Source organism: Dryobates pubescens, chromosome Z, assembly GCF_014839835.1.
Source record: "Dryobates pubescens isolate bDryPub1 chromosome Z, bDryPub1.pri, whole genome shotgun sequence".
In the NCBI taxonomy this organism is placed as follows: Eukaryota; Metazoa; Chordata; class Aves; order Piciformes; family Picidae; genus Dryobates; species Dryobates pubescens.
This window is the reverse complement of record NC_071657.1, coordinates 42,970,188-42,985,035: the sequence shown is the minus strand read 5'-3', so window position 1 is coordinate 42,985,035 and position 14,848 is coordinate 42,970,188. Positions and strand designations below refer to the sequence as shown.

Genomic DNA, 14,848 nt, shown 5'->3' with positions numbered 1-14,848 from the left:
TGATAACAGTTATCCAAAGCTCAGTAGAAGACTGCTGTTTGAAAAGCATTAATGACTTAGCTTCACTCCTCCTAACTGAGAGCATTCCAATGATACATTTAATACGTACAATGAATAGCTAATATATGTTTGCAGCTGTAGAAATTAAATTCAAATCAGTGCTATGAGCTTATTTACTTCAGTGTTATAAGGTTAACTTTTCTTGTGGTGCATGGAAACATGAAAGAACATCTGTGGAATTACAGTGTCCATAAATAGTTTCTTAGACATTTTCTAATATTCAAATCATCACAACATACTCTGCTGAGGATATTTTGAAATTGGCCACATAAAAATGTCTATTTCTGATTTTGAAACATGTTTTCTGTCAGAACTTTGTAAAAAGGGTCTTAAGAGCCATTGGTGTTTCTGAGAGAAAGGAAAGATAACCAACCCTGTAACGTGTATAATCCATGAAAAAGCAGAAACTATTGGTTTGTTAGAGTAAATTAATACTTAAAGAACATCTACAGAATTTAAAAGAGGGTGTCCTACATGGAGAAAAAGGAAAATAACACAAAGAAGGGTTTATCCAAAGCCCAGTTAAATCATTGAGGCTCCTTACACTGACTAATTAGAATGAGGTCTGAAGATGTTAAGAATATTGGGGTTTTTAAGTTAATCTGGCTTCAGTCTAAGTGACAGAGTTTGTGCTGAGTTCAGTGAGAATTACATCAGGCCTGTCCTGTTTTTTATGTGAAGGTCACACTCTGAGGGAAACAGTAGTTAAGAAGTATCTGCAGTCATGGACTCATTTAATGTAGGTGAAAATAGCCACCCAGTGCATGCATCAAAGAGAAACAAAGCAGCAATATTAAACTGCAGATCACAAAACATTTTTTGAAGAGAGTTTATTTGAAGAAATTCTGCATTTTTCAATTTCATTCACGGAGCCCCCCCCTCTGCAGACATTCACCATGTGCTTTAATGGGACAGCTCTGCCTGAGCCACAGAATAGTACTTTTACCACTCAGGAGCCTTGGCTTGTACCCTAGGATACTGGAGATGCACATACCTGGCTGTTTGACTGATGATAAGCACAGTTAATTTTTAGGAAACCACTAGATTAAAAAATGAAACAACTATTGACATCAAACTGCTCCCTTGCTTACTTCTTAATAGAATGGTTTGGGTTGGAGGAGACCCCCCAAAGGTCATCTATTCCAAGACTTCTGTTTAGGGATCAAAAGGAAATGACATCTTGAACTTCAGATAGTTTATCATTTCACAGTTTTGGTCTGTAGGTTTTGTGGTTCAAACCTGTACTTCTGCTTCATATCTTGCCCTGCTCTGTTAACACGTAACTGAAGTTTTACATGCCACCCACACACCAATAGTTTTCTATTAGATCTGATCTTTTATACTGATGAAAAATACAGCAAACATCAAATTTCAGGGTAAAAAAGCAGTGGGTTAACTTAGATTTATATTCAAATTTTAAATCTGCTTCTGGAGGCTATAGCAAAAGAATTCAGGATTGGCAGAAATACTCAAATTCTAAACAAAATCTTGAAAAGACTGAATATTGTGATGCAAGAATTAAATAAATTAATTTTTAATATGCACAAAAAATTATCTTAATAGTGTTTATTTGTAATTTATTGCGTACCTTGAAAGTGATGACAAAAGAGTTCTCTTGTACTTGCTAATTAATCTGCTAAGTAATGACAAAATATTTATCCCAAGCATAGCAGTCTGAAAATAGCCTCTGTAAGAATAAAAATTATTCCATCATAAAAACTGAGGTCTATGCACAGAAGAAAAAATCATGATGTTTGATGCCACTGCCTTCTCAGAAAACATCTAAACATTAAAGCTTACCCATAATTATTTGAATTTTATTTTGTGGGGGGGAAAAAAAGCCTTTCAGTTTTATTTTTACTTACATTTCCTCTTTATAAAGTAAAATGAATTCTTATGATAAGTAGAGAAGGGAATTGACTGTAGTATAAAGAACAAACGGTTCTTTGTAACATCTCTACATATCAAATAAATGCAAGAATATATTTCTTCTAAGTTTGTGCTTCAGTATATAGATTTATAATTATTGAAATTCAGAGGTCTTAGTGGATAAGAAAATGAAAGAGATTTTTGCCAATTAATACATAGGCTCAGGAAGGGAGAGACAGCGAAGTTATATATTTAGGAATAGAAAACAATGCTAAAGAAGAAAAGAAAAAATACCAAACAGTTACTGGCTGAAATATATAACACATTTGATGCCATTAGTGCCTTCATCTTAATATCATCCCAGATGATGTAGTGGCCTCTGTTTCAAGAAAATGTATGGCCATTACTAAGATAAATTCACTTTAATCATTTTCTTAAAACTCTCTATGTGTTTTTACCAAAGACAGCATAAGGTACCAGTGATCCCAAAACATAATCTCCATAGTCTGACCGGTAGAGGTTTCACATAGCTCTTATGAAGGCTTCTGCGTCAAGAAAGCATTTGCAATTGTGTCAACAAGACATTGCTCTTTGCAGTTTCATCTCTCCCTATGGGCAGAGCAAAGGAAATAAGGATTCATCTCCTTACAAACCCTCTGGTGTGTTGGAAGTTTGATTTGCCCTTGAATCCAAATAAAATTATTAGCTTCACTATCTGGTCAGTAGGGTCAAATGCCATGCTAAATTTTCTAAAATCCCATGCAGAAAATTCAATGAATAGCTACTGAGGATGTAGTTTATGTATATCTAAGCTCTAGGGTACATTATGCTCCTGTCAGACATGAATATTGTATGTTCTTTGTCCATTAGCTGCTATGAATGTCACTGCATCACAGTATCACAGTACATTAGAGGTTGGAAGGGACCTCAAGAGATCATCGAATCCAACCGTCCTGCTACAGCAGGATCACTTAGGGTCATCTACACAGGAAGGTATCCAGGTGGACTTTGCCTGACTGCTGGGGAGAACACTACTTATGCACTTCAGGGAATGTACATTTCCCAAGTTCTTGATCAGCTTTCAGTTTGGCTATGCTCACCTTGCTTCCCTGGGGCTATTTGCCCAAACATTATTCTACTTCCAGAAATGTTAGGAATGGCCGTTCACTGTGAAACAACTTTTTCTTGCCAATAAATCCATCTATTAGCAATTTCTTCTAGAAAAAGTCAAGTACTTATTTCTTATTCAACTAGAAAGGAGTCCATTGTACTGTTACGCCATTTATTAAAAAAGAACATTTTGTCAAGAAATACTGATTAGGCATATTACAAAAGGACAAAATTATTACTTTATATATGTGGATATTATACTACTTGGCATTTTACAATAAATAAGTTAGATCTAGGCATTCCTCTGGCTGAAAGCAAATATGCCTATATAACACACTTCATGTATGTCCTGACAACTCATCAAGGGAAAGATGACTGCAGTAACTATATGGATTTTCTCAATTGTAAATTTGATAGAAAAGTGGTTTTCTATAGCTTATTTTATTCAGTTAAGAGGATCCTTCTGGATCATACCAACTATAGAAAGAATTTTGTCCTCTTAATGCCCATTCATGCTATACAGCTAGGATTCAAAGAACTCCTATCTGCCCTGTCACAGACTGTGTGAATCTTTCATACATCAACAAGAAAAAGAGCAGAAGAATGAGTCCAGAGTGAAAGGCCTGTCAGGAAGAGACAGGTATATGTGCAACATGGTTGTGCTGCGGGATGTTTTAAGACAGTTGTTATATTTCAGCACACACAGATGGGCATGATATATTTTGGGGCAAAATGCTGCAGATGTAGCACAGAAAAGACAAGAACTGTAATTTTAAAATTTGTTTCAAAGCACTTTTAGGGTCCTATGCCTTATTAGGCAAATTCATTCATCTATGCATATCTTTTGGTATTAAGTTTCCATTCATTTATCTGAAAAACACCTGTTTAGTAGTCTTGCTGAGTTTAAATTTCAGTGTGTTTGAACAACTGAGCTTGTTTCTGTTATTTCCTACCTTTTGAGAGCTTGATTTCTTTTATTTGAAAATAAGATACAAGTAAATGCACAGTTATGTTTCTGATTCTCTAGGTCATCTTTGGCAGACCACCTAAAGTTTTGCTCCAGTTTTTGAATCCATAAATTTAAAAAGTTTAGAGTTAACAAAAAAAAAAGTTTATCTTTCCAGCACTGCGAAGCATGTTGAAACAATTAATGATTTAATTTCCTAAATAAAGGAAAATCATATAGCCTGTGAATTGCAACTGTTCCATTATTACTAGTTTCCTAACTTTAAAAAAAAAATCTTCAAGTAAGCAATTACTAGTTTTGTCATAAAAGCTGCCTTATTCCAGCGATCTCTTGCATGTAGATTATATGTATTAGGAATCAGTAAGTACAACCAATCTTTTTTTCCTTTACTACTGTTCTTATTTCTGCAGTACGTACGTGTGTCCTTTGACACAAAGCCTGACCTTCTTCTGCATCTGATGACCAAAGAGTGGCAGCTTGAGCTCCCTAAACTCCTCATCTCTGTACATGGGGGCCTTCAGAATTTTGAACTTCAGCCAAAACTGAAGCAAGTCTTTGGAAAAGGCCTCATTAAGGCTGCTATGACAACTGGGGCATGGATTTTCACTGGAGGAGTAAACACAGGTAACAGCAGCATTGAAATGAAAGTACAGTGGCATCTAGGATATTTCATCACAGGAAAAAATGAGGACTGATGAAATTAAGGAGCCATTCTTAGTTTTATTTTATATGTGTTGCCTGAAGTATGTGCAAACAAGAAAATGCCAAGTTCATACCAGTCTACCAGCCACCAGGGAATAAAGGGTTTGTATAAGCATGAAAGCACACTGGGAGCGGAAAATAAAGCCTCCTGTGAAGCAGTTATATTAGTATACTGCCAATGAAGACTTAATAAAATCAACAGTAATCTACAGGATGGGACTACTAACCAGAAATTGAACAAATCAACCTCTTACTACATAAAAAAAAAAGCAAGAAAAGTTTTGTGGATGCAGTGGAAACCTTATTGTGAATCAGTGTCACTTTTTTCTTTCTTGTAGAAAGCGTGACCTATTTTGTTCTATTACCTCTGCAGCAAGACCAGTAACATTGACTTCTATTCAAACTTCAGAATATCTGTGACATACCATATGCATATCCTAATGAACCAAGATAGCAGCTGAGCCAGCTCTGTGCAGAGACAGCAAGTAGGTTAGGGGAATAAGCTGCAAAACTGTTCCACACATAGAAAAGGTTGGGCAGTGTTTTCCCAGTTACCCTCCCTGAAGGCAGCAGGGAACAGCTGACAGTCAGGAGAGAATGAAAGAGTTCTGCTGAGATATATGGAAAAAGTTTTGAGCTAGGACATGTACTTGTAAATTCTTATGTAATTCTCATTTGCTGCTGTAACAAAGGTATAATTCATTACTTTAGTAATCCCAGAGTTTATCCTCTTATTGTCTATGGAAAACACTGTAATCATACTATCATGCATTAATTCTAGTGCATTTGGGATCAGCTCCTACATATTTGAATATGAATGCTTAATGAGAATCTTGGGTTTTTCAGTTTCCAAAGCACATCAAATTTAAGACAATGTTGCTTTTTATCACAGCAGCCATTAAAATAGCAAGGAAAAGGTACAGCTTTTGGAGTGTTAGATAAATAGTCAAACTCACACATATATAATATCCCCAGCATCTCTGCAGAATGAGAGAAAAACAGGCTAAATGTTGACCTGTATACTGTGATGATGATAGTTATGTTAGTTGCCGGAAATCTTGCAGTGAAAATGGAAAGGACAGAGAGATATCTAAATTTAAAGCACGTTAGAAAACTGTAGATATATTACACTCATTGCAGTGGATTAGCACAGGAACTGTACAAAAAAAACCCTAACCTACACAATCTTGTGAACAAAGATCAGCTATTAACATTTGCATTTGGCAAATGCACAAGATGACCATCAGAGGTCCCTTCCAACCCAGACTATTCTATGATTCTCTGATTCTAAGTTGTTCTGAATAGTAATATTTGTGCCAAAAAGCGATTATTCTAAATGACAGAAGTTTTCCCAAGGTCTGGGCAGATTTAGTGGTTTGAATCCTATGGGTTGTTGCATCGTAGCTTAATCTGTAGCTGATTGCAGGTACCAGTTTTTCCTTCTTTTCTACCACTGGAAGGAATATAGACTCCAGAACTTGGAGGGTTTGTAGGATGGCCAAGATGGGGAGGGGTTAGAATACATAGAATAAACCAGGTTGGAAGAGACCTTCAAGATCACCGCGTCCAACCCATCAACCAATCAAACACCACCCAAACAACTAACCCACGGCACCAAGCACCCCATCAAGTCTCCTCCTGAAAACCTCCAGTGATGGCGACTCCACCACCTCCCCAGGCAGCCCATTCCAATGTGCAATCACTCTTTCTGTATAGAACGTTTTCCTAACATCTAGTCTGAACCTCCCCTGGCGCAGCCTGAGACTGTGTCCTCTTGTTCTGGTATTGGCTGCCTGGGAGAAGAGACCAACATCCGTCTGTCTACAACCTCCCTTCAGGTAGTTGTAGAGAGTAATAAGGTCACCCCTGAGTCTCCTCTTCTCCAGGCTAAGCAACCCCAGCTCCCTCAGCCTCTCCTTGTAGGGCTTGTGTTCCAAACCCCTCACCAACTTTGTTGCTCTTCTCTGGACTCGTTCCAGCAAGTCAACATCCTTCCTAAACTGAGGGGCCCAGAACTGGACACAGTACTCGAGGTGCGGCCTAACCAGTGCAGTGTACAGGGGCAGAATGACCTCCCTGCTCCTGCTGGCCACACTGTTCCTGATGCAGGCCAGGATGCCATTGGCCCTCTTAGCTGCCTGGGCACACTGCAGGCTCATGTTCAGTCTACCATCAAGCAGCACCCCTAGGTCCCTCTCAGCCTGACTGCTCTCCAGCCACTCTGACCCCAGCATGTTACTCTTCATGGGGTTGTTGTGGCCAATGTGCAGAACCCGGCACTTGGATGTGTTAAATCTCATGCCCTTGGATTCTGCCCATCTGCCCAGCCTGTCGAGGTCCCTCTGCAGAGCCTCTCTACCCTCCAGTAGATCAACTCCTGCCCCCAGCTTGGTGTCGTCAGCAAATTTACTGATGATGGACTCAATGTCCTCGTCCAGATCATCAATAAAGATGTTAAAGAGCATGGGGCCCAGCACTGATCCCTGGGGCACATCACTAGTGACTGACCACCTCTCTCTGGGCTCGGCCCTCCAGCCAGTTCCTAACCCATCGCAGTGTGCTCCCATCCAAGCCATGGGCTAACATCTTGGCCAGGAGTTTGCTATGGGGAATGGTGTCAAAGGCCTTGCTGAGGTCCAGGTAGACTACATCCACAGGCCTCCCCACATCCACCAGGCGGGTCACCTGATCATAGAAGGAGATCAGGTTGGTCAGGCAGGACCTGCCCTTCCTAAACCCATGCTGGCTGGGCCTGATCCCTTGGCCATCCTCTAAGTGTTGTGTGATTGCACTCAGGATGACCTGCTCCATAATCTTTCCTGGCACTGAGGTCAGGCTGACAGGCCTGTAATTCCCTGGCTCATCCAACCGGCCCTTCTTGTGGATGGGCACCACGATGGCCAGCTTCCAGTCATCTGGGATCTCTCCAGTGAGCCAGGACTGATGAAAAATCATGGAGAGTGGCTTGGCCAGCTCATCTGCCAGCTCTCTCAGCACCCTAGGATGGATCCCATCTGGTCCCATGGACTTCTGGATGTCTAAGCTGCTGAGGAGAGCTCCTATCACTTGCTCTTGGAACACAGGGAAACTATGCAACTCCCTAGCTCCTTCTGCCAGCTCTGAAATGGTTCTGCTAGGCTTCAGAAAAACTACAGCTAAAACTACATCTATTGTGTGACTGTTTTAATTCTAACCCAGTCATCTTAAAATTACAAAATCCAAACAAGAAATAAACACAGAAACTAAGTAACAGATAACGTCTGCAGAAAATCCACACGTCTGCTTCACTGCAGCCACCTCACAAAAGTAGATATTAGTACATAGGGGGAAAAATATTGTATGAAAAGGAAGGAGGAATGGCACTTCTCTTCACAGAGATCCACTTAAACTCTGACACTGCTGGGCTAAACCACACAAGGAACATTATAAAAAGCATGTGGAAGAGAGATGGGGAACAGTAATTTTCTCCATAGCAGTTTCTGTTTTCTTCCTGATCCACAGGGGTTTTTCTTATACTCTGCTGGAAGCTATCTCAGGTGTATGCAAAGAATGGTAGAATAGCTCACCACTGAGGAGCGTAATGATGCTTTCACATTTCCAGACAGGATGGAACACTTGTGTGGCAGTTGCATGTTTAGAGAGACTGGGAGGGGAAGGTTAATTCCCATGCTTCTTTTTGTGTTTGGGAAAGATAAAAATGCTTGCAAGAACATATGTTTGGGAGCACAAGTGCAGATAAGTAATGGATATATAGTTGTAGCCTTATTTAATTGCAAATACAAGTATTCCCTATAAAAGAGTCCTATACTAAACCCATATCAACAAAAAAGACATAATTATTAAATTTTATTTTGTGCTGTTTCTTTCCCAGGAGTCATTCGGCATGTTGGAGATGCACTGAAAGATCATGCTTCAAAATCTCGAGGGAAGATCTGCACCATTGGTATAGCTCCCTGGGGGATTGTGGAAAATCAAGAGGATCTGATTGGCAAAGATGTAAGCCTTATATGGATGTAATTACCTCTAATACCTATAAATCTTCCAGTTATGTTCCTTTCCTGTCCATCTCTCACTTACCAATTCTGTGCAGAATCAATGTCTGCAGCCAAAAATCAGAACATACACAGGTTGTTTATTATGATTCATAACAGTTCTGACATGACAACAATAAAAATTCCTGCACTGTATGTTCTCCAAAAATAAATTATAAAGAAATTTTATTAAATGCTATTCTTGAAAATGTAATAAACTTTCATCCTTAGAAAACTATAAACCCTGAAAAGTGTCTAAGAAAACACTGATTGCAAAGCTTGAAGTCTGATTTGTTTTGAATCAATATTATGATGCATTGGTGAAGTTCAGAATTGCAGACCATCACTTATCCAATATATTCCAATTTATATATTTTTATTTATGCAGTTGTGAAGAATCTTATAAATGTATCATATATGAGATTGCAACTCAAAGAGTCATTCCTTCAGCTACCTTCTGAAGAGATGAGTGATTCTTGTACTCTTTCACATCATCCTCTTTTAAACTTACACTGCCGCTCAGAAGGTTAATCCTCCAATCTGAAATACATTAATAGTTTACCAGTACTGGTTATATGATACCCAAAGCTCTTCTGAGCCCCTTTTTTTCCCCTCCCCTCTGGTTCATTCCAAAACAATGTGCCCAATAACAAGTAGCTAAATTTGAGTGGAGAAGAGATAGGGTCTTCAGTCTCCAAATCATTCTTCTATGTATGCTCTTCTATTAGAAAGTTGAGGAGGAGAAGAAGATTCAATTATCACTTAAGTCAGAAGGAATTACGATGAGTGTGAATAAATTGATCCAATTGGAATTCATTGCAATTTTCTATTAAATTATCCTCATTTACAGAAACTAGATTAGCATGGGATTTCATACTGCACCACCAGCACTTGTAAAATAGGATTACCCTTTAGTAGAGGGTTGAAATTAACCCCCAAATAATTTGAGAGAATTGCCCCCCAAAATAAAACTCCCAGACTAGCTCAGAAACTTTTGGAAGCAAATGAAGCAAACTAAAATCTAGAAATATGAAATGCAATGAATATGTACAAAATATACAATATATGCACAATAGATATACATTTACAATTTATAAACAAAACAGAAACTCCTCAGACCTCCTGGATAGATGACTCCAGGTAAAAGTTTCTGGTCACAATTTTATTGGCAATAAAAGACCATAAAAAGGCAATAAAAGGCAATAAGAGCAAGCAAAGCAACTGGTTGGGCTTGCAAGGGTACCAAACTTCACCCCCACAGCACTTTTACAATAGCTTTCTTTATCTTATATAGCTACATCATCTACATAAACAAACTTATGCTAAATAGAAGGCAGGCATATGATAATGAGTTCTCAGAATAGGTGATCGAATCCCTGCTCATGCACACTCTGCATGGTAAAGGTCCTCCCAAGGCTCAGTTGTTCAGGCTTCTTATCTAAAGAAAACAAATTATCAGTTCCGGATAGAACTGTGTGTTTATCTTAATACAGCTTCTCCTCAGCCTTGGTGTCTCCAATTCGCCAAACATACAGTCTCTGTTTAAATCTGTAAAATATGCAGCTTTCCCTTTGTCCTCAAAACAGGCTCTTGCAAGCTTCTGACCCTTAATCTTAGTTCACTCTGAATTTTATGCTTTTAACACAAATCACTAGTATATTCATAACACAGGGAACTCATTAACCTCCTCTTGCACTCCCTCCCTCTTTCCTGTTACCTCACAGAGTAGTCAAAACAGAGATACACCTAGCAAGATCATGGGAGAGAGAAAAGTTGCAAGCAGAAGCAAGAAAAGAAGAAACTATTTATGACTCTGCTCTATATTCTCATTAGCAATTAAATGAATTATATAGACCTTACCATTTTTTTTTCTTTTCCATCCACTCATAATTTATTTCCAGTCTTTGCAGTCAGGGACTAAGCTAAAGTTCCCCCCTCAAACTGTAACAATCCACCCCTTTGTTTGTCAATTCTATCCATCTAATTTAAAATAATGTTTACAATAATGAGTAGCACAGTCCCTATCTTCAGCTCATCTTGTATTCCAGCTATCTCAGATGTAGGTGATTCAAAAGTTCAAAAGCCAGGAAGTAAGAAAACAGTTTGTCTCTTTGCAGACAAGACAAAGAAAAGAACAGGGTCTCCCAGGTGACTCAGGATTCATGCTCACATACCATAGATTCCTCATGGATTCTTCTTTTTGGTGCAATTTTGTACCTGAAACAGGAACTCCTAAAAGCTTATACTATACACTCAGAATTTAAACTCTCTCAGCTAAAGTTAGATTTCTTTGGGAAATACACTGAATTTCACCATTCTCTAGCATTACCCAGTAAGTGTGACCAGGACCTTCAGCAGAAACCACCCCTTGGATAGGTTTGGACTCTCCTGAAGGAGAAAATTTCAGTTTTCTCTAAGTTTCTTTTCTCAAATAACAGGAACTTTATCAACTTCTACCATTTGTAACAAGTCTTCTTGTGCAGCTCCAGCTCTATTTACAGAACCTCTATTATTTACCAACCAGGCTTCTTTTGCTAGATGTTTGTCCCAGTTTTTCAAAGCTCCACCCTCCACGGCTTTCAGGGTGGTTTTCAGCAAATCATTGACTGTAATGCTCAGTTTTCCCTGAAGCTGCTGCATAGTAGGGAATGCAGAATATCCACTCGATGCCATGCTCTTTGGCCCAGTCCTTTATGAGATTGTTCTTGAAATGAGTTCTGTTGTCTGATTCAATTCTCTCTGTAGTATTGGGTCTCCACAGGATTTGTCTTTCCAGACCAAGGTGTTATGGGCAGCAGCATGAGGAACTGGACAAGCTTCCAACCATCCAGTGCTTGCTTCTACCGTAGTCAGGAAATACGGTTTACCAGATTGAGAACAAAGTAGAGAAGAAAGCATTAGTGATGTCAGTAGTAGCGTATCATTTGGCCTCTTTGGATTCCAGCTCATACTGGAGTTCCATCATGTCTGGTACAGATGCACTCACAGGTGGAGTTACTTCATTCAGGACATGAAAGTCAACTGTCTGACATCAGTCTCCATTTAACTTTTGCATAGGCCACACTGGACTGTTGAAAGGTGAATGAGTTTTCCTGATGACATTCTGACCTTCCAATTGATGAATCAAGTTGTGAGTGGGCACAAAAGTAACAGTTGGTTCTGTATTGCCTGTGATGCACACTTTGAGAAGCAGTTGGCAGCTTCACATCCTCTATCTCACGTTGTCCCACAACTGCAGATTCATCTGAAAGCTCAGCTCTAATGGACAACTTCAATTTTCCTCCAGCAGTTTCCACAGTTGCTATTACAAAAGCCTGTTTGTAACCCTTAGGGTCTTTGAAACACCCTTCTCTTAGAAAGTCAGTTCCCAAAATACAAGGTGCATCAGGTCCTGTTTCAATAGTGTGTTTCTTCTACTCTTTCCCAGTTAAGCTTATGTCAACCTGCAATGTAGTCAACTCTTGAGATCCACAAGTGACTCCCAGAATACTTATAGGCTCTGATCCTTGATAATTTGGTGGTATCGTGGTACACCGAGCTCCTGTGTCAACCAAGGCCCTGTACTTCTGAAATTTTGAAGTCCCAGGCCACTGAATATATATATCCCAATAGATTCTGTTATCTCCATTATCCTTGTCATCCTCCTGGCAGGAGGCAGGGCACTCCTAATTATTGGGATCACATCCACGTGTACAGTTGATGCAGTAACTAATGTTAGTGTTAGAATCACTCTTGGAGCAATTAGAGTTGTTCTGGGAAACTGAGGAAGTGACAGCTACCCTTCTGGTATTGCTACCTCTGGCTCTGCCACTCTGCAGTTCCACAATCTCCTGAAAAGACCAGAAGGAGATTGATCATCCCATCTATTCATGTTCTTACCAAACCAATCACGCAGGGTTAGCCAAAGACTCCCACGTGATTGCCTCTGTTGTCTGTTTTGGTTTGACCTAGTTTGAAATGGCCTTCTTGGAGGACATCTGTTTCTGACAGGTGAAACTTGTATCCATTTGGAAGAGGAAGAATTGAGATTATCCCCATTTGCCAATTTGGAAATGGAGGTTTTAAATTCCTCCTTCAGCTCTATCATGCAATTCTTTATCTCACCAGACAGAGTTTCAATGTCCGAGACCATAGAAACATGTGTGAGACTATCCTCGAATTGCCTCATTTGGTCAGTAAAATAGCCAACAGTAGGAGGTGATCCACCATAACTTCTTGCCACAATTCTGCTTGCCAGAATAGTAGCATAGTTAGGAGGAGCAAGTTTAATGAACTTCTTGACAAGACCTTTTCCCACAGGAATTTAATCAGGATTCAAAGTACTACAGTTTCCATAAATTACTTATCTCACAGCAAACTTTCTCAAGCGTTTGATTCCCTCATCTATCATGTTCCATTTCTGAGGGTTCCATGGGAGATTATCCCTGGAAGTGTATCTCATTAGGACAGCCAATAAGAGGCATACCCACAGAGAACCTTTACCTAGGTAACTGCCTAAATGCTTATCTATTCCGCTGTCTTTTGAGAGATTTCCAAGCTGAGACCCTGACCTACCACTGAAGCAGGAGCACCTGTGTTAAAGCATCTTCCCAACCAGCTCATTATTGGCTCAGTGTCTTCTCTAATGTAATCTTTTCTTACATTCCTAATTTCCTGCCTGGGTGCATTAGCTGACAGAGTGCCATCATCATCTTCATCTTGCTCATGCTGCTATCCCTTAGAACTCCCTGTGAAAATCTTGTCTATGATCCTTTCAAGTTCAGAAGCACCTCCTGGTTCCTGGTCTACAAGGACTCATATCCTGCCTTTCATCACCTTTATCTATTAGTGGCTTCACTAATCTAGCTAGATTTTTAAGACAGACTTTTTCTTCCTCATCAGAAGGATCCTTTTCACCAGGCCACTTGTCCAGAGTAGCAACCAATTTTACTGGTGCTGCTTAGAAATTTACAGCAGGTCCTTGTGGGTGACTTTAACTTGCCAGACATCTGCTGGGAACTTAACTCAGCAGAAAGGAGGCAATCCAGAAGGTTCTTAGAGTGGATGTAGGACAGCTTCTTGATGCAGCTGTTAAGCGTACCAGGGGTCAGGCTTTGCTTGACCTGCTATTGTCAAATAGAGAAGGGCTGGTGGGAGATGTGATGGTGGGAGGTTGTCTAGGGTGCAGTGAGCATGAGAGAGGGGAATTTTCAATATGCAGGGAAATAAGGAGCAGCAATAACAGAACCCTCATTTTGGACTTCCAGAGGGCAAACTTCAGCTTGTTTAAGCAACTAATTCAGAGAGTACCCTGGGTAGCAGCCCTTAAGAACAAAGGGGCCCCTCAATTTAAGAAGGATATTAAGACACCTGAACATGTCCAGAGAAGGGCAACAAGGCTGGTGAGAGGTCTGGAGCACAAGCCCTATGAGGAGAGGCTGAGGGAGCTGGGGTTGCTTAGTCTGGAGGAGGCTCAGAGGAGACCTTATTGCTCTCTACAACTACCTGAAGGGAGGTTGTAGCCAGGTGGGGGTTGGCCTCTTCTCCCAGGCAACCAGCACCAGATCAAAGGACACAGTCTCAAGCTGTGCCTTGGGAGATTTAGGCTCAAGATGAGGAGAAAGTTCTTCATAGAAAGAGTTATTGGCCATTGGAATGAGCTGCCCAGGGATGTAGTTGAGTCACCATCCCTGGAGGTGTTCAAAAAAGTGTTGGATGTAGCACTTGAAGCCATGGTTTAGTTAGGCATGAGGTGTTGGTTGATAGGTTGGACTTGATGATCTCTGAGTTCTTTTCCAACCTTGCTGATTCTGACTGTCAGGAGAAGGGGCTTGCACAGCAACAGCATCACCGGGAGCTTTTTGGGACCCTACTGCCAGTGCTGCTGGACTCACTTCCATTCCAGCCACAGCAGGAGGAAGTCTCTCTGCCTTGATAGTGGCCACCACCTGTGAAGGTGTTGCCACTGCCATTATGGGCACTGGCATGGGGTCTGCCACCATTGGCACCAATGCTGCTACTTGTGCAGGTGCTACGGGCAAAACTGCTGGTGCTGATGCCTTTACTGGTGCCGCCAGGGTTGCAGCTGCCACTGGCACAGCCATTGCCCCTTGAGCAGAGCTAGCTGCCA

The 14,848-nt window shown here is 40.4% G+C and overlaps 1 protein-coding gene across 2 annotated transcripts in view; it reads left to right on the top strand.

Annotated features, from left to right (window-relative positions):
* The window catches only part of TRPM3 (transient receptor potential cation channel subfamily M member 3), a 348,624-nt gene that overhangs the window by 159,394 nt on the left and 174,382 nt on the right, over positions 1 to 14,848 (top strand). For both annotated transcript variants that reach the window (XM_054178940.1, XM_054178939.1), the window contains exons 4-5: positions 4,417 to 4,630; positions 8,580 to 8,704. In XM_054178940.1, the coding sequence (XP_054034915.1) occupies positions 4,417 to 4,630; positions 8,580 to 8,704 (339 nt within the window). The remainder of the gene's footprint in view (positions 1 to 4,416; positions 4,631 to 8,579; positions 8,705 to 14,848) is intronic.